This window comes from Ambystoma mexicanum, chromosome 7p (genome assembly GCF_040938575.1).
Source record: "Ambystoma mexicanum isolate Mex_15411 chromosome 7p, UKY_AmexF1_1, whole genome shotgun sequence".
NCBI lineage: Eukaryota > Metazoa > Chordata > Amphibia > Caudata > Ambystomatidae > Ambystoma > Ambystoma mexicanum.
The window spans coordinates 828,073,911-828,094,340 of record NC_090939.1 but is presented as its reverse complement, the minus strand read 5'-3'; the positions used below and the strand labels follow the sequence as shown (position 1 = coordinate 828,094,340).

General features: G+C 46.0%; 1 protein-coding gene across 1 annotated transcript; it reads left to right on the top strand.

The window, feature by feature from the left end:
- Positions 1 to 4,032: 4,032 nt before the first annotated feature.
- Positions 4,033 to 20,156, top strand: LOC138525576 (late histone H2A.1-like). Its single transcript, XM_069635619.1, has 2 exons — positions 4,033 to 4,140; positions 19,650 to 20,156. Exon 2 carries the CDS (start codon positions 19,658 to 19,660, stop codon positions 20,066 to 20,068), a length of 411 nt encoding a protein of 136 aa, XP_069491720.1. The 5' UTR covers positions 4,033 to 4,140; positions 19,650 to 19,657; the 3' UTR covers positions 20,069 to 20,156.
- Positions 20,157 to 20,430: the final 274 nt, after the last annotated feature.

Below are 20,430 nucleotides of genomic sequence, written 5' to 3'. Positions count from 1 at the left end.
TTGTGTCATTCATCACACCCCACAACCCCCAATTTGGTCAGGTGCTTCACAGTGCATGTGTGCAGGAAGATTTACCCACCCACACGTCCATTGTCCCCTGTGACTCTTCATGTATCCAGGAAGTGTGCTATTCTGTAGGACCATGGAGTCGTGGGTGGAACCTGGGTAGCGGGCACAGCAGTAGCTGATTATGAGGTTGGGGTCACAGGTGTCCTGCATATTGAGGGAGTGCTAGTGCTTCTGATTCCTGTAGACTTCTTTGCGGGCCTTGAGGGTCACCAACGCAACATGGGTGCAGTCCAGGGCTGCTAATACATTTGGCAGTTGGGCTATGCCATAGAACTTTGCCTTCATAGCATTTAGCTGGACTCGGGCAGTGTAATGTGCTGAAGCACATGCCGCAGTAGGACGTTCAGCACCTGGTCCAACACTGCACAGAATGTGGGCTGCGCCATGTCGTGCATCATGGCCACAGAGTGCTGGAAAGTGCCAGTAGCTAATAATTGGAGTACGGACACCAGCTTCATCAGTGGGGGTCTGGCAGTTCTGATGTTTATCCTGTTCCCTCTGCCTGTTGAGGCGGTACAGTCACCAACTGGGTATCAGTGAAGTGCACAGGGTGAGGGCCTGACCATTGGGATGGATGCACGCCTTGCTTGGGCTCTCCTCACCCCCTCCTTCTCCCTACCACCACCTGTACTACCTGTGCCGTGGCCCGGTTGACCAGCATCTCTACTTCGAGGCGTAGCCTGTCCCAGCTTGCAGCAAGTAATGGCAGCATGGTGTTGCAAATAGTGTTTAGGGTAGGGGTGTGCCTTATGTAGCCCTCAGGAGTGCATTGGGGGCACCTGTAGCTTCATTGCTGGCACCTGTCTTCATTTACCTCCAGCTAAAAGCTGGAGGTAAATCTCGGGTGCATAAGTACCGGTTTTCAGTGCTAATACCGCCGTATATGAACTTGTGATATGGCTGTAATTGTGCTTTGTGTTGACAGTGCTATTAACGTAACTGTAATAGCGGTGGGTAATTTTGTGGATTTCTTGGAGTTGCTCGAGATGTCACGGGCAAAGCAACCATAGCCCAAAAAATACAACCATGCATTTAGTAACAATCGTTTTGTATCGCCACTGAATTCAGTGAAGCAGTGGTAGCGCCAGTGGGCCTCGGCCTGAACACACTGCCCTGCTCACCTCGTACTCGAAGCACTCAGCAGCATCAGAGTCAGCAGCATTGGTGTTGCCTGGGCTACGCTGAACCTGCGCAAACTGTATCATGTGATGTGAGCACAGCAGACAGTAAGGCTGCAGGGAACGTGCGGTTCCCCGGGCTGTGCCCCCTCACAAATGTGCAGGCACAAGCCCGGACTTTTGGCCCCAGGCAGAAAAGAGAAATGCAGCAGCAAGGGTGATAGCAAACCACCCAGGCTGGTCTCGGTATTCCTGCAATGTTAATAATTCATGTATCCTTCCGCCCAAGAGCCAAAGCAAGAAAAGAGGCCCTACCAGGGAAAGTCCTGCTGTCCCGGTGGGCCAGTCCAGCACTGACGAAGAGGAGCAGAAGAGGGCAACTAACTCAGATCAAACCAAGAGAAACAAGTATTATCAGAGTATGGTCCACATGGGAGCAAGAAGTCCTGGAATTCCGCAAGGCACCAAGAACCACCCCGACGGCACCAGGACGCCTAAGTAATCCTTGGAAAAACAGAAAGTACGGAATCCAAGTCCAGTACAAGGACTTACCCTGACTGCACGAGGATGCCTCGAGAGTAACAGCACAAAACAGTAAGCGTCTCGAGTCCATGTGCGGTATGGTTGTATGGAGTCCAAGCACGCAGTGTCCAAGTGCGAAGCAGAATCCGATGGAAGGTGAAATTCGCAGTTTCTGATGAGGGTAAGGCAATGTATCTGTTCGAGGATCGAACAATGTTGGCCAGCGGCAGACAAAAATTCCTAATCACAGAGCAGAGAAGTCTGTTAGACAAGCCGGGTTCAGTAACAGGCGGGCAGTAAAAGTGACAAAGCTTTGGGCAAGAAAGTCTGTATTACAGGCAGGGTTATTAATGTTGGATGGGTAACTAGGCAAAACATAGCGCAAAGCAGGTCCAGAAAACGTAGCAAAGGTCAAGAGGCACTGGTAAACACAGGTGTTAGCAAGATCACGAAGGTCCAGGAACTGCAATTAGAAGCTTGCTCTCACATGGTGACGTGAAATGAAAGACTTCACCCATCACCATGGCAATAGCCAACGAGCAAGGAACGGTGTCCTTTATCGTAATGTTGACAGTCTTGGTGACGGGGTGCGAGACGCCAATCGTTTGGACAGATTCAGGGCCCTGGGTGATGTATCCGGCGCTACAAACTCAGAAGCACTCCCACGATTCCGGGTACGCTGTTTCCTGACAGAAAGTCTCGCCACACGGCTCCCTTCTCTGCCCTCAGTCCTATACAATGGAGCTCCTGCTCCCACGCCACACTTCCTTCCGGTGTCCAGTTAAAGGTGCAAATACAAAAGGTTTGAATGCAATAGGATCGGGTCAATAGGTTTGAAAACAAGAGGTTCAATTTTTTTTTTTTTATTATATTTTTTAACCTATAACCCTTCCTTCCTACATGTCTCCGTTTTTCCCAGCATCTCAGCATGCTACTCATGGCAGACCGACCTTTAGCAGTTTCCTCCAACAGCTCGCCTCTCCTCAAACAAGGTTCCCTGCTGATCCCACAGGCCTCCCTGCTGCTTCTCTTTGTGTTGCTTTCTCCTCATTTTATACACCTGTAATCCTTTAACAGGTTGCAGGTGTGCTCTCTCAATTAGGCTTGCCTGACCATGATTAAGAGACATGCCTGACCTTCACAACACTTTGCAGGCATCTTTTTCGTCCCAGTGAAAAGTGGTGAAATTGTATTATTTTCATTCCTCTCAGCTGCCTGGGGGAAGGAATATTTGAAGGGAGGGTATGGGGAGGAGGAGGGGCTTTAACCACATGTTTAACAGTTTGGTTAGTCTGTAAGGCCGAGGGGCCGTTAGGGAAGTTTGTAAACTGTTGTCTGTCACATTAAAGCAAACTTTTCCACTAATGGCAGGTCTGGGTATTTTGTGCAGCTTAGCCTAAAGAGGCTCTGCAGCCACAGAGGTGCGGCAAAATGGCCCGTGCCGAAACGTGGCGCTGGCACACTGCTCTAATGCATTATTTCAGCATCTGCGTATAGGTGGCGCAAAAGTGCCACCTTATAGGAAAAACTGAAAATGTGTGTTCAGTCAGATTGATGAAAAAACGACTAAATCAATTTATGGCCGAATTGTACAGACGACATAAGCAGGTGAGATAAGGTGAACCCAAGTAAAACCCTTTCAAATCAGAAAAAGGAAAAATAAGAAGAAAGGGTTTTTAAAAAAGCATCTCGTTGCAAGCTGACCGTACATAACGGTTTAAAAAAGAAAAGAAAAGTAAGGGTTGGGTAAGGGATAGGGATGAGGGTAGGGCTGGGGTAACCCTCCCCTAAGCCCCCATTCTTAAAGTTAAAATGTAGGCCGTCAAAAGGGAGGTCATTACCACATACGTCGTAATTTTGATAGAGAACCTCAAAAACGTTAAGGCCCGGTATGCAGCGAGATGCTGTCTTAACACTGAGGGACTGGCAAACGTTACTCTGGTTAAAAGAGACCAGTGGGCACCTGTCGAGAATAATTCGGAGACCACATTCACATTCCATCGCCCTAAGCCCCGCCCTCCCCCCTCTCGAACCTCCCATGCTTCGCTCATTGCTTTCATTTTCATTTCCCAACCCATCTGAAAATGCTTTTTTTTATGTCAACTATGATGGAAATTAAGATTTTTATCACAAGGTATTTCAGGCTACTGATGATAACGTGTGTTTCCTCAAGAAATAAGTCTATGCTGCAAACAACCCCCTGACACTAATAAATGACAACACGTGTGCGTTCACAGTCTCGGTTCCCTGTAGAGAGCTGGGCGTGGAATGGGGGTGGCAAGTAGACACAGGTGACAATCGTTACTGAGGGGGCGGGGCAGGTTATTGGTCGACGCTCTGGATGATGCTTTAAAAGGAGACGTTTTGAATGTGTGGGTTCGTTTTCCTGCTGAGAAGTTTTTGATCGTATATCGAGCGGCAAACAGGAAAGGTACAGGTTTTTTTTTTAAAAGCCGCCCACCCTCACTGTGTCCATTTAGAGTCAACTCTGCAGGGGGGGTGGGTGCACGGCATATACTAGTGAACACTGGACTCGGTGTCCTGGGTGAATAGTGAGCTTTGGCACACAAGTAGGCGCATGTCACGTGGTTGTGTGCTCAACACTTGGCACCCATCAGTGAAACAACCGATCCTTACCCTACTAGTCGCGTTCCTCAGCTTCATCCTTTTGAGTCTTTGGACAAGGCTGAAATTAGAGTTATCAAGAGACTCTTCGTTTTTTTGTGATGGTGGTAACTTAGAGACGGCCTGTATTGGGGCTATCTATGTATGTGTAGTTGGAAGAGTGTCATTGATGGCATGTTCATAGTATCTTGCGTGCTGAAGGCTGACACTTCCACCGGTGGCAGATGAAGGTGAGGTGGTGTCTCCAGGAAGGGCACAGAGGGGAGCACAGGCAAGAGTAGGGAGTGGGGTGGGGGGTTGTGCGGTACGGGGTTAACTGAAATGGGCGAAGTAGCCCAACGTGAAACCGGGGAGGTAAAAAGGTGCTTAAAAAAAAAAAAAAAGTTATTGTGCATTGAAATGCAAGTCGCTTGATGTAAGCGCCAATGCACAATGTGATTAAAAAAGGCATTTACAATCAAACTTGTGATGCTAGGGCTTTAACTGTAAGCACAACACCAATTATGCGTCACAGGTCAGTACAAATGACATCCGTTTTAATATGTTGCCATGCAGTGTATAGCGGTCGGTTTGGGAGTGCCAGAATATAACCAAATTAATTACAAGGTGGTATCAACAAAATGCCACGTTGCTTTAAAATATACCCTGGTGGCCCTCAAATGCTGCAGAGGGCTGTCAACGCAGGGTGACCCTTTTTGTTATATTCCAAGGGAGTTGCAATCTGCCAGTTGAGCATAACCGTGCCATGTAAGCCTTGCCCAAGCCTGCCTCTGTATGACCTGTTCTGATGCACCCTCCAATCCATCAATAATTGATAATCTGCCTGGTCAGCAAATATGCAATATTTAGCCCTGCACGTGCAGCTTGCAATGCCCCAATAAAGCAGTTTTATGGTGGTAATGTCACGATATGTATCTTAGTGCCCCAGAGCCTAAACCCATTATTGATATCCTGCCCCATACCTGGCATTCTGCCACCATCCATACCTGCCTTGCTGCCACCCAGAGCGCCGCTCCAGCCACATACAGAGCATGCTGGTAGCCCCACCACCAAGATTGCAAGCTGCATGCCGGGCATCGGGGTTGTTGCTATGTCTGGGAAAGATCTGGGGCTACACTAATGTTGGGACTTTCAGGGCTCTGGGCTAGCTAGCCTTTTGGTTGTAGCTCCTGAGTTTCTATCCGGGGCTACAATCCCCACGCGCCCCCCCCCCCCAGCAACGCCTCTGCCGGGTATCCTGTCCCCCACTAACCAGTGCAAAAACATTACCTGCCATTCTGTGCCCCCCCCAGAGAAGTCTCATACTCTGCATCCTGCCCTCCACCCAGAGATTGCAAGCCCCATACCTGGCATCATGGACCCCACCACCAGGATTGCAAGCCCTGAACCTGGCATCCTTTGTCCCTCCACACCCAGAGCACAAGCTCCCAACAACTAGAGCAGGAGCCCATTTTGGACCTGAGGCATCAGCCCAAGAGCATTCTGTTCCCTGCTGGCTTTCTCCATCGGGTGGCAGTAAGCACAGCACCACATTGTAGTGTGTAAGAGATTTCAATCAGGCCCACACCCAAGTCTTGCCCAGCATAAAGTGCGCAAATGAAACCCTTATTTATTTTTGTCTATAAGTTCAATATTCTGAATGATATACCACTCATATCACACCCTTCTCAAAATACCCACCCCCGGTCACACTGAACCAGGAATCAGGTTAGTTTGCAAAGGTAAATATTTATTTAGTTAGAATTTAAAACACAATATATTTTAATAGGTACCAACAATCACCAAGGGATGACCAGAACAATGAATGATATGTTTAATGCACTGGGAATCGGGTAATGAACACAAAGAAAGCAGCAAAGAAATGAATACTTTTGGGTTGGTTTGGAACAGATAACGCTATGGTTAGAGGTTCCCCCTGCAACACCCGACAACCCACCAATAGGCAATTTAAATAGATGTGGGGAGAGAGCAGGTATTAGGTAATAATTCAGAAGAGCATATTACTCCCACCTCCCTCACACCCCCTTAACACAAAAAACGGATTTTACTTTTCAACTGTCAGGATGGCTTTGATCTGCTGAGCAAAAACACTAAATGTGGTCCCAAATGCTTATAATTTCCACAGGAGCTGCTTTGAACAGATGCAAGCAATTTATTTTACGGCCAGACATGGGAGTAACACAGCGTAGTTAGACAATGGGAGAATGCAATCTTAGAAAGTACACAAAGGCACACAGGAAAAGCAGTCAATAATATACAATAATATGCAAGGCAGTCAATAATATGCGAAGCAGTCAGATATGTACAGTTAATTGGAGCGGATTAGTGCTCTAGTTCAGTTAGAACTTATTGAAGAGCCAAGTCTTCAGGATGCTTTTGAATTTAGGGAAGGAGGTTTTGTTCATAATGTGGGTAGATAGCGCGTTCCAGTGTCTAGGTGCCAGTGTTTTGAAGCTACTGCCCCCTGCTTTCTCTTTTGTATCTGGGGGTTTCAAGGTATGCGTTTTTGTTGGACCTGAGAAGTCTGGTCTGGGACTTCATCGTGACTGTTGTTGAGGAATTTGGGAGCTTTGTTAGCCCTGCATTTGTGGGTGATGCTCAGGGTTTTAAATAGAATTCTGGCTTAGATGGGGAGCCAGTGGTGGTTTCTTCTGGTGTTAGAGATATGATCAGATTTTTTGATGCCCAAAGCTGCTCCGAGGGCTTTGTTCTGCATGAGTTGGAGTTTGGCTATGTTGGCTTTGGAAGTGCCCAGGAAGAGGATATTACAATAGTCTACCTTAGACAGTATGAGTGCTCTGGCTAGAGTAACAGTTTTTGGCTGAGAGGAATTTACGGCTGAGGGAGATGAATTTGGAGGTGTAGGAAGTGGACGAGGCTAATGTGTTTACTTGTTTAGACATGGATAGTGTTGCGTCTAAGTAGACGCCAAGGGTCTTGACTTGTTTAAGAACAGGGATTGTGGTTCCATCAATGGTGAATGATTTGAAGGCTGGCTCAAGGGTGTTGCTTTTGCTGGAGGAGCCTAGTATGAGGAGCTCTGTTTTGTCGTCGTTGAGACAGAGGCTGTTATTAGCCATCCAGTTTTGGATGAGTGAGTAGATTTGGTTAACCAGGAGGGAGTCTTGATCATGATTGCCTGAGAGGAATGAGGATTTGGGTGACATCAACAAAGTTAGTATAGATGACACCCATGGTATCCAATGCTGCAAATAGCTTAGTATAGGCATTATACAGGGTGGGGGATGGGCAAGAACCTTGCGGCACACCTGCTGGGACAGGCATTGGGTCTACTGATTCTTATCAGCCAAGAATGATTTGATCCAGTTGGTAGCGCTCTGAGCTAGGTTGAAATTGTTTGCTAGTGTTGCAGAGTTTGTCATGGTCAACCAGATCGAAGGCCGCTGAGAGGTCCAGGAGCATCAGCAGACAGTTTACCTGCTTCTTTAGTGGCGTCCATTTGGATCTTCAGATCAAGGAGGGCTGTCTCTGTACTATGGTTGGGACGGAATCCTGACTGACGGTCTCCTAGTAGTTGATGTTGTTCCAAATGGTTCTGAATTTGGCAGTAGGCTATTTTGTCAATTATTTTTAGGAGAAATGGGACTGTTGTAATAGGTCGGTAATTGGTGGGTATTGATGGGTTCAGGGATGGCTTTTTTAGGAGTGGTGTCACCCAGGCTTTTTTGATACTGGTGGGGACTGTTTGTGAGGAAAGAGGCATTGATGAATTCAGTGATTATGGGTGTGAGAGTGGGGGCAGAGAGTTTCACTAGATGGGAGGGGAATTGGTCTTCTTTACAGTTGGAAGCTTTGAGGTTCATTATGGTGTCAAATACTTCTTTGTTAGACACTGGTGTAAATTGAAATGGGGGGGCCAATAGTGACATTTGGTATGGTCGTTGATATGGTGGGTGGCGTTTTGTCGGCTAGGAGGGTTTTTTTATCTATTTTATTTTGCAGTAGGAGAATTTTAGATGAGTGCGTTTTGTATGGTGTTGCACCAGTCTTTGCTAGCGTTAGAAGGTCCTGAAGTTTGACAGGGGTTTTCGAGCTCTCTAAGGATGGTAAACAATTCTTTGCTGTCAGAGGACGCATTAGTGATGCAGATGTTGAAGGCATTGGCTTTTTGGGTGATTATTGCTGATTTATGTTTTGTTGGCCTCAGCGAAAAGCTAGTGCCGATTCTGGGGTATTTTTCTTGTTGAGGTGTTCGAGTGATCTTTTTGTGCGTCTTAAGGCTACAAGTTCCTCATTAAACCAAAAACAGGAGCGTTTGTCAGGTCTACGGGTTTTAGTGGTGATGGGAGCAAGTAGGTCAATAGTTTGGGTAAGGCATTGTTGGTATTCTGCTAGATAGGAGGGGTTGTTGGTGCCTGGAACCGCAAGGGCAGCACTCTGGGCTGGCGTGAGTTTGTCGGCAGAGTTTTTTGATATTTCTAGTTTCAAATGTTTGTTTTTTTTAGGGGTGATGTGCTCTGTACTGGCATTGTCTATGGTGAAGTTAATTACATAGTGGTCTGACCAATTGACTGGGAGGATGGAGTCAATGGCTATTAGAGTTGAGTGAGAAGCCCGTCTAGGGTTCTTCCCTTTGAGTGGGTTTATCTATCAGTTGTACCAATTGCATTTCTGACATGGCTGTATAGAATGTAGATTCTTCAGAGTCCAGGGGGTCATTGTATCCTAGGTTAAAGTCACCGAGGACTATGCATTTAGTTAGGTTTGATGAGGGGTGTTAGGAGTAACGTTATGTCCAAGTCAGGGTGGGTATTTTTGTTGGGTGATCTGTATACCACTAGTAAATTAGTAGAGGTTTTGGGGTTGGAGGTGTACTTCACTAGAAGGAGTTTGTAACCTTGTATCTGTTCTATTGGGCTAGCTCTAATTTCCAGAGTAGTTTTGGCTATTATGGCAACTCCACCTCCTTGGGTATTTGTCCTGTCTGTTCTAAAGATACTGAATCCTGGGGAATGGCAAGGGCTAGAGATGGTCCTGCTGCTGGGTGAAGTCAGGTTTCAGTGACCACCAGCATGTCAAGGTGTTGGTCTTCAATAAGGTCATGGATGTCTATGGCATGGGCACCTAGTGAACGGGCATTGATGAGTGCACTTTTGAGGGTGGAGGTAGGGGCAGTGGGTGGTGTGTTGTCTAAAGTGGTGGAAGAGTCCGTGGTTTTGTTATTGGTTAGGTGTTTGAGTGGTGCGTTGTGGAGACTTTTGTGTTGGAGTTTAATGGGCGTGGTGTTTAGTTTGGTCGGGGTATTGGGTGTGGTGGTAAGTGGGGTAGCTAGTAGGGACATATTAGTTATAGACATGAGTCTGAGTCTTTCAATACCCAGGATGGGTGTGGTCGTACCATTAATGCTGATAGGTATGGTGTGACTGTATAAGGACGGGTTGGGACTGAGACACAGGAGGTCTGAGGTTGCTCCATTTTTGATGGTGGTGGGTGTAATGTGGGACTGAGGAGATGGTATGGGGAAAGGGGGGTGTGTGGGGAGGAAAGGGTTGGGGCAGGGGATGGGGAAGTGGTGTGGACAGCCTGGTCTAGCTAGTCCTTCGCCAACCTTGATGAAATGACCTCTTGTGCAAGGTGTAGCATTGGGGACTATACAATAAGGGAACATGATGATGGTAAGGAGCGCCAGCATTACATTGGTGGGGGCTGAGTAGTCGGAGATATGGTTTGTTGAGCTATGTATGCACATGGGCTGGGTACAATAGTCCAGCGCAGGCAGATAAACGCCTGTGTCGCTAGCAGGGTGCACAGGCAGTGGGGCACCTAAATTCGATGCAATGACTTAATCAAAAGAAAGCAATTGGAATCTGAAAGGCAAAGTGGGAAATAATTCAAAGACAATTCACACGTGTAAAACATTTGCAAAATGTATATTTGCGGCAAACTTTTACTTATGTGATTTTTGATAAACAAGTCAAAGATACGTTGTTGATAGCTGAGGATGTTGGGTATCAGTGGGAATTGAAATTTCGTTTCTATCTTTAAAACGGAGGGAATTATAGAGGTTTTAGTTTGAGGTGTTTGTCCAAATTCGGGTCATTATTTTCAACAATCGCTTCAGTTTAAAATCAGAAAGTAGGGATTATGCTTTTACTCAAGACTAGAGCATGCAGGCTAGACAACCAGGTTGGGATGAAGTAAGCTCTGAGACTGATTCATGACTTCAGTAACGGATCCCCATCGCCTTACCAGGCGGGACCAGTCCAAACACTTGAAGTGGGATTTATGGATAAGAGTTGCACTAATAAAAATGACAGCAAATAGACAGGATATGATAGCACTAAAGATTTTTACTGGTTATGAAAGTAAGTATAGTTCAGAGATTAGGAGGGAACAAGAGAAGACCAGGTATACAATAGTTCTCTAGCGTCCTGTTAATACTCACAATCCAATGGGATTTAAGATTTTTGGACGTCAAAATTCTGGTCAATGGATTGGATCTATCGGGGAAGGACAGCACATCACTCTCAGGAAAGGATCAGTTAGGCCGGTCACCGGAACTGCACGGGATCTGCCCTTCTTGCTTCTGGATATTTCAGATCAGCGGGATGGTGAGTTCATCAGGCATTATGGTAGCAAGCCAGATAGTTTCAGGATACTTTCTCACCCCACAGCGCTTCACCTGGTTGTAAGGATTAGTTGAGGATTGAGGCCTAGCTGAAAATGGTTCAGCTACTGCTTGGCCTGGTGATTGGCATCTGGATCTGCAATGATAAAGGCTGGATGTTGAATGCTGGATCAGAGTGCTTCACTGGAATCAGAAGAGTGTCTGTGTTGTCAGCTGTCTCTCTATTTATCCTTTACAATATCATCACAAAAATGGATGTATGGGCCTGCTTAACTAAACTCACCCCTGTGAACTGGGATTGGATCAGGGCCTCATCTCCGCCTTGCATCCGACACTGATTGGATCAAAGATAGATGATGTGAAGTTTATGGTATAGTTTTTACAATCCTTAGAAACCTCCTCTAGCCACTAGTATCAAAATCCTAAATACATATTTATACATTTGTAACCTCTATGAAAATCACGTACAAGGATCACATATTTTATGGACTATCTGTTCCTCAATTCCCGCAGCTGCAAGACCTTGTTTTGCCTTTTTGCAGCATTTTGTCCATTTCACCATGAAAGCATTTTCTGAACTTTCTACAAATTTCCATAAATGTGTTAACCATGGGAATGTGTGTGCAAAGTTAACAATTCTAGCATAAATACAGTTCCTATAAAACAACTTATATTGCCATTCCTGTTCAGAATATGGTACAGTTCTACCACGTTTTGAAATGTATGGCCAAACATTTGAGTAACAAATCTGCCCTTTTTATATTTTTCACCACTTATGATGGCGAGTTATAAGTCTCTAAACATTGTTCATTAGATATTGTATGCAGCAAATGGTCAGCCTTTGTCTGTCTCTGGAGGCAAGGAGCAGCCCCCCACCTTTGGGATTTCCTTCTGCAGGCCTAGTTTTCGACCTTTCACACGTCCATTTCCTAGCCTGGAGAATCTGCCATTGTTCAGTTCTTGGTAGCAGACAAGTCTGTCCTACCCCACAATTATCTTATGTCAGTGAGATTCTGCTGAGAGGAATGCCCTCCCCTTGGGTGGAAACCTGTTTTTCAACTTCTTGCAGGCCCAGCAGTCTAATTTCTTGACTTGAAATCCAGCATAAAACAAACTTGTTGCATCAGATGACATAGAAAAATTACATTAGACTTAAACCTGTGGTATAAAAACAACTGAGATCAGTGTTCCTTTCAGCAAGTCCTTTTTATATTTGCTAATCCGGCAGATCTTTAGTTTTAGACAACTTTAAAGTTTAAACGGGAGAGCCCATTTGAAACGGGCTGTCACTCACTTGTAGCCGTGGCTGCACACAGATTTTTTGACAGGAACTGTCATTACAGGCAATCCAGTTTGGCTGAGAATGTTTTGCTCTTAACATTTCAGGACCTTGTCAATTCAGTGCTTCATTAGATTAAATGGCATTTAGCACCAAGCAAGATTTGAGTGTTGGAAAGTGTTATGTACAGACAATTTTGAAGTTTAAGCAGCAAAGTAAATGTCATTTACAGGCACATTTTTGAGTTTCTCTTGCAAAGCGCTGCTGCTCCCTCTGTACTCCATGTTTACACTTTTTCTGCAGCGTGTGCTCTGTTCACCACACATGCACCATGGGTGGCAGGTTGCGCAGCCATCTTTGTGTGTTTCAAAATGCGGTTTGGGATGTTTAGGCACGCACAAGGGTTTTGCTGCCATTTTTCTGTTTCTCGCACCATAGATGGCAGAGTGAGGCCGCATAGTATAGCACTGGGACAATGCATCCCACAAGTGGTCTCGGATGCTCCCCTGGCCCTAACCTAGAAACGCCACTGAAGGTGACAGCCTGGTGGTGGGCACTGATGGTCAGGAGAGGATCTTACTTCTGTACACTGAGTGGAAGTAGGACCCAAAGACCTGTAAAATGCTTACCTGTCAACGTGGTCTACCTGATCCTCGACAGGATCACTTCTGATGCACCACAACATTGGCAACAAGGATGGGTTTATTAAGTTGACTGCTGAGGAGGGGGGTGGGGGGAAGGTGCACATGAGGTACTGGCCTTCACCCCAAGATTGACCCCACCACCCAGCGGTCAAGTATTAGCTTCTGGCTTATCTAGCGCCATCATCGTAGCAGCAGGAGTATGGGGGCAGCAGGAGTGCTCCAAAGATTGTTAATGTAGTATCTGCTGTTTTTCTGAGGTCTGAATTTGGTTTTGGACTGATCTGGTGGATTGACTGGTGTCCGAATGACGGTTGGGCTAAGAACTCTGATAACTGTTGCAGCTCCTGCTGCCTCAGAGCCCAGGAAGGTTGTGGTGATGCCATGTAGGGAGTTGTACTTCACTCACTGAAGGGGCGAGTGGAGTATGAGTTGGTAGCGTTTAAGATGGCCCATGGACGTGCGTCAGAAGAAACCAGTGTGTGGCAAAGCAGGGGACAACGTGGGGTTAAACGTTGCAACGAGTGACGAGATGGATTGTGCGAATAGGAACCCAGTGCTGTGTACATTTTAAGGACTCATGAGTTGGACGAGGATTTTATTACTGTAGTGGAGTTGGAAGCGGTGCATGGAGGTAAGCTGAGAAGTTGGCAACTGTTCTAGATATTTTGCTTAATTTGTGGAGAAGTCAATGCGAAAGTTCTAAAGGATCTTGATCTAATTTCTTTAAAGAATGTAACTGTTGTATGATATCATCTGTTAGCAATTCTAACCTAATGCATTGATCTAGTGCCCAAGTTAGTTGGATAAAGTAAGCTAGTTGCTGTTTTATTTGCCAAATGTTAGTTCTGTAATGTTGGTGATGCATGCAGGTGATTTTTCAGCATATGTCCATGTAAAATGTCCAACTGCAAGGGATGTATTAATAGGAATTGTTCGAATCTGTCATGAAATGTTTCACTCTCGGCTAACAGAGAAGAGATTGGGTGAATATGTGGTGAGCTTCATGGTTGAATAGTTATGTCAAAAAGGAAAATAATTGGCAATGACTTATGCAATGTTTTAATGGTGGGTGAGTTTAGTTAAATTTCCTTCTGTGTGATGTGATGGCAATGTTGCAAGCGCCAAGTGACCGTCTGTTCCTGTTCATTGGCTTTCGAGTTCCTGTGTATTATCTTGATGGGTAGCTCAGTGGATGCTGTTAGTTTGTTAGAGGTGTGTGGTCTAGTCTATTACTGGGGATGGAGAAAGCATGTGCATTTGTTTTTGCGCATTATAATAATATATATTCTTTACTAGATATGGGGAGTTTGTGAAGCAAATATCCAAGAAGTGGTAGATGCATATGGGATGTCTGCGGCTTGGTAGTAGCACAGCTAGTTTATTCCTGGTGAGATAACGGATTATTTGTGTAATTTGTGTACGACTGTGGCAGCACAGAGCAAATTCTTATTTTGCCATGTTGAGTGATGTCGTAACCGGTAGTACAGCAGACTTGGTAAAATGTCCGATGCTGGTTAGCATTTGTTGGAGAACTCTATGTAGTTTTGAGGATCAGTTGGGTTTAGGATACTAAGTATCTAGGTCGATGTGATGACCACTATCTGTGCCCCTTATAGTGGTGACGACTGTAGTCCCAGTGGTTTTTGCAGTTGGGGATATTGATGGTCAAACCATGAGGCATTATCTGAGCGTCTTCTGTAGTGACAGCTGAGGATGTGCCATCTTTGCGGTACATGAGACCCTAGGGGCTCACTGAGGGCCCGGGGCAGTTTGTCTGTCATTTAGCGATTGTTTTCAATAGCATCTTGTGTGCTGAAGGTTTCACCAATGGCAGTTGAAGATGCCGGCCTGGGTGCTGGATACTGTTCAGGAGAGGGTCTGAGCTTCCTACTCTTGAGTGGAAGTAGGACAAAAAGGACTTGTAGAACATTGCGTTCAGTTTGTCTGATTATCAACAGTGTCACTTCTGTCACACCGCCAGTATGCTTCCAGGTGTTGCCAAAAGCTTTGATTATTCATCCTAACCTAGGGTTTTAATTTGTTTTTTTCTTTAAACCTGAAGTAATACTTTTGGCATGGCCAGCAGAGGCTGCAGAGTGATGTTTTATGTCTCCTTGGCTGTACTACCTCATAAGGAACTTAGTGGTATTATTTTTTTTTTGTTGTAGCTCATGTAAGGGGGGGGGGTGTGGGGATGCTATAAAACCTTTGGTTGCCACGTTGTACTCATCACCATGTGTTTCAAATGCAGTGTGTCCGCACCACACCTTCTCTCCGGGTTGCATCTTGGCCTTTGGGGATATGGTTACAGGGCAGCTACTTCAGCTTCTAATCCCCACTAAAATTGATGTGCGGGTGTCCTAAACCTTGTCTGGCGTAGACGTAAAAATGTGTGGCGATCATGGGGCTATGTCCTCGTGAAGGGAAGATTGGTGTAGAGATGGGGAAACACTGTTTGTAATTTACAATTTGCTCTGTTAATCATTACTTGGGGGGTCACCCATTATCCCAGTAGTCAATACTTGCCTTGCGGTTAGTAGAAGCCAGCACTGATAACTTGGACACACGTAAGCCAGGTAAGGTGTGACCTAGGTTAAAGGGAGTGCTGTGACTTGGTGTTAAGTGGTCCCATATTTTGAGATGGAGGACATGGTGACTGGTGCTGTCATTCCCATGCCCACCAACTATCCTTCTTGCACCCCTTGCGTTAATCTCTGGAATAGTTTCCCGCTGAGTGTGGTGAGGCACTGCTGCATGCCACCAGGGTCTGACTATCCATGTACATGCACGTGGCTAGAGATTATTCTGTCATTGTGGAATGGCTCTAGCCGCAGGGTTGTCCAACTCCAGGCCGTGAGGGCCAGGGTCCTGAAGATAGATTGCATCCATTTAGAATATTCATGAGGGATCTCCAAAAAAACCTCCAGGCCCTGAGTTGAACACTGCTGTCTAGCAGATACTCTGAGGTTGAATCACCATAAGACTTTGCTGTCCAGAACTTGGCATCGACTGGAATTAACCACAGGCACTTATCTACAACCAAGGTCCATGAGCACACTTGTCATGCTGGAGTGGACAAGAGGCTGGATGAGTGAGTATCTGTAGTGACCTGAACAAGTGACAGCCCCCTCTCATGTACTAAGGGTCCATGAGAAGAAATGGCTCGAAGAGTGGCAATATAAGCAAGTCGCCTGTTTGGGCGATATCCATTTACAGTAGCAAGGTATTTGTTTGCAGTACTTGGATGTAGTAGATCGCAACTTCATATTTATCAGTCATTTGTGGTCCGCATTGACTGCTTGGATCCAAACCCTGAGCAAAGCTTAAGCGACTTGTCAATCGGCTGTCAAGGGACTTGTGTGGGTTGAGATACTTGGGTGCCCCAGGTTTGTCAGTCCTTCGCTAGAAATATCCTTCAGGTGGGACAGGTGCATGTTGTAGTAACATCCCAGATGTCCTACACTACGACAAGGCACGTTTTTTGCCTCTGACTTGGGTGGGGGCTCTGGGTGTCGGGTTAATTATTTTGGTAAGGGTTTTTGTTTGAATTTGGTTTGTTTGTTACCCATCACTAGAACGCATTTCAGTCATTAGACTACATTCCATAATTGACTATGGACCACCTTCTCGACTCTGGCCCGTCACTACCTGTTCCGAGATCATTAAATGTTAGCTTTTTTTTTGGCTGCATACACAAAGCGTGTTGGATGCATATGGGGTTTTGTAAACTGGATCCTCGTAAGCTTTTGGTTTAGGAATTCCTAGTTGAGTATTACTTCCAGCTGCCAAATCTATGCTTGAGGTGGTTGGTCCTAGAAGCCTTTGACAATGGTTTGGTGCATGTTGATGTGGCACAATTCCCAATGTAAGGTCTGAATTGCAGCACTGCATTTGCCCATAAACTCACTTTTAGTGCTCAATAGCTGGCTCTCCCAATTCCAAGTTTTAGGTTAACCGCGTTTGTTGGGGATTAATTACCATTTGTAACCAAGGGGAGGTAATTGTTCCAGGGCAGTGAGTGTAGCCCACTGACTTGCAGGTGTTAGTGTTTTAACCAAGGCAGTCCCCAGACCGGCCATACTACTGTGTACTAGTAATGAGTCCAACTCCATTTGGGCAAGCCCTGTCTAAGAGCAACTGACAAAGGAAATTTGAGGTCAGTAGAAGCAACATGTAGGTACTTGACTCTGCAGAGCTGGGACTTTTCTCTACTCAACTGAGACCCCTCTGAGCCACCATGGCCTCCAACTTTGCATTCCATTTGTCAGATTAAACGGAACCTTAATCTTGCACAGCTTTCTGTCAGCTTGTGTAGGATGCCCTGCCCTGGAGGTGCACCTGGCCTGCATGGATGTCTGTCACTCTGCATGTTTTAACTTGCCTGCTTTCACCAGCTTGTTATGAAATGATTGATTGCACTCTCACCTAGTGTTTGACTTGGTGTTTCCTTCCGCCCCCCCCCACCCTGACCTGTCCTTATGGTATGTTCCTAACCCCTCAAGCTATCTGAGCCGTACCTAGGTTGGCATGCCAACCTAGCTGCGTGACCCCATGCTTAACCCTCTTACTGCACACTGTTTTTTGAGCTACACTTGGCCCTGAGGCTGTGTTGCTCGTTATCCTGCACTTCTGCTGTGAGACTCCACTACTGAGCTGTGGCCCACCTCTCCAGCTCAAGAGCCTGAACCAAGTAGTGCAGGAAAAGAACCAGGGCCATCCAGCCCCAGTAACTGTAGGGATGCTTGCCTTGTTTGCACTTCAAATTGCTGGTTACGGTGACGAGGTGTGTGTTTTGCAGGAAACGCATGCCCTTCATCCTCTCCCCTGGTTGAAAAATAGGAGTAACGTATCCCTTGCCCTGACGCCTATTTCACCCCAGTCCCCCCTTTGGGTACATTTAATCCTAGGCCGAAGTGCTGAGCTATGTTAAAGATGTGGGGTTATTTGCTTTCAGTTTTTTTACATTTATTTTTTAATCCGGTCGCCAACATTCGCTTCAATGCATGAATATATTGAAGCCGATTTACACTTAATTGTTTAGTGACTGGTTTGGAAACGCTGTGCATTGCAAGAATGGTATTGTATGTTATGTCTTAAACCCGCATTTCACAGGTTCCAGTTAACCTTACTTTATCGTCTGCATGTATTCTTCTGTGCAGTTTTGCATACTTTCATATCCTCTCGCGTGTCTGCTGGTCTGTAGTTCTTGCATTGTATTCTGAAATTCATTTTTTACTAAACCTAAGATCTGACTGGCTTCCTTCAGAAGCCCTTGCCTGGAGTGTGCATTACGTCGCTCTTCAATGTGTTTCTACGTTTGCACATTGACGATTGTAAAGTTACTGAGTTCACCTGCCCACCTCCGCCACCCCGTTAGCAAGGTTTGCACAGTAAATATTCCATCCATACCAGGTTACCCCCATTGTAATAACTTCGTGGAGGCACTAGGGATCCTGGCTGGACCAGGCGCCGCCCACGAGGGGGCGCTCTTTTTGTGGACCCATTAGAATCCGTCTGCTTTAGACCCACATTCCTTACAGCTCAACAATGTCTGTTCACATGGAGTCAGTGGTCTACTGTGCCACTAGCGGTTTTGAAGGGGTGGGTTTGCCGGAGCCATAGTTTGCCAAGGCCCACTGTGCAATAAGACACTGCAATGTACTAGGTGTTGGGTGCTGAAGAACCCAGGTACTATGTGCCAGGGAATGTTTATGTACTTGGAGCAGTACGTTGTTGGTAATCGCGCATGATGTGCCCAAATAGCAAGTTTGCTCCTTGTGGATGGGTCAGGTTTTTTGATTTGCCCCTTTAGCTCTGCAAAGACACTAGTAGGGGTGTTATTCCGCATTGTGCACTTCAATCACTCCCAAATGCACTATAAGCAAACTGTGCCACTCCACCCAGATTTAAAATGCCTCCCTACAGCCATCAAATGTATCAGTCCTCCAGGCGTGCACACCGTTTGCCCCAGGCAAAAATGCTCCATGGCACCACACATGAGACTACCACCTGTACACATTCCTTTGGCTCGGGTACAGAACACAGTACCCAGCCTTTTCTGTACTGCATGCAGCTTTTTTTGGGGGGGAGGGGTAACGGGTTGGGATTTTTGATCTCCGGTGCTCTAGTGGATCTGACAGTAAGGGGGTGGGGGAGAGGTAAGGTTAACTACTATTGGCCGATCCACAAATTGGCTTTCTGGGGCGTTGGGTGGTTTTGTGCTATATCGGTAAGTGTTTGCACTGCTGTGTGAGGGACTGAAGTGGCACATGTGAGCTAATTGGCAGAAATTATTTGTTTTCTTTAAGGGGGCAATAGGGGAAAAATCCTTTGTTTTCGTTTGTCTCATAACTCAAGACTATGAAATTGCATATGGGCTGCATTTGTTTGTCTTGGAAAGTCAATGTGTGATCTGCAGTGTTACCTTATCTATAGACTCCCCGCCCAATGTGTCGGAAGCAGGCAGTGTATGAAACTATTTGGGAGGCAAAAACTTTTGTTTAGATATTTTTTGTCAGTATGGGGTTTCATGCATTAAGGGCTGCATTTTGGTGCGACTCTCCTCAACTTGCTGCAATTCATTCCACCACCCAAAAGCCACTGCTTCCATCACTTAGTGTATATACTGGTGCATGAGTTGTGCTTCTTTGCAGAAATAGGGGACCTTTGGTGCATCACAACGTGGCCTGAATCGAAAATGGGCAGCAATTGGCATGAGCTTTTGTCACGAGTAGACATGTCCTAAAGTCAGTTTCCTATACTGTTTTGTCATGATCCTCTAACCAACTTATTTTTCTCTTTAGATCAGATAATGTCTGGACGAGGCAAGAAGGCTGCCAAGGGTAAAGTGGGCAAGAAGACCCGGTCTTCCAGAGCTGGGCTGCAGTTTCCAGTTGGGCGCATCCATCGTCTCCTGAAGAAGGGTCACTATACGGATAGGATTGGCTCTGGTGCTTCAGTTTACCTGGCGGCTGTGCTGGAATACCTGACTGCAGAAGTGCTTGAGCTGGCGGGAAATGCTGCCCGTGACAACAAGAAATCCCGCATTGTGCCAAGGCATCTGCAGCTGGCGGTCAGGAATGATGAGGAACTGAATAAACTCTTCTCTGGAGTGACCATTGCTCAAGGTGGCGTATTGCCCAATATACAGGCCCAGCTCCTGCCCAAGAGGACTGCAAAGGGTCCTTTAGAAGCAACACCGGCCCAGTCTGTGGAATTTTAGTGGCTTGCTGTTTTTATTTCCCATAATGCACTTGTTAATGTCATGATTTTAGAATTGTATAATAAAATGTGTAGCTTTCGTTCCAGTACTTGATCTCCTTTTGTGTTGAGACCCCTGTGCTGAAAAGCTTGCAAACAATACAAACCCCAAAGCTTAACTTGTGGGTGTCACATTTATGCGAACTATCATCAAATGGAATTGTGGCCCGCTCACCACAGCACATTGTACACCCACCAGCAAGATCTGCAGCCTTCAGGCCCCGTGTAGACCTGTACTTTTCTAAAAGTACATCACATTGTCTGGTTACTGAGCAGCTCAGCATATTTGAAAGAGTTATGGTGCCTTCTGGTTTCTTTTGCCGA

Coding starts and splice junctions, on each gene's coding strand:
- LOC138525576 (XM_069635619.1), top strand. CDS start 19,658: ATGTCTGGACGAGGCAAGAAGGCTGCCAAGGGTAAAGTGGGCAAGAAG.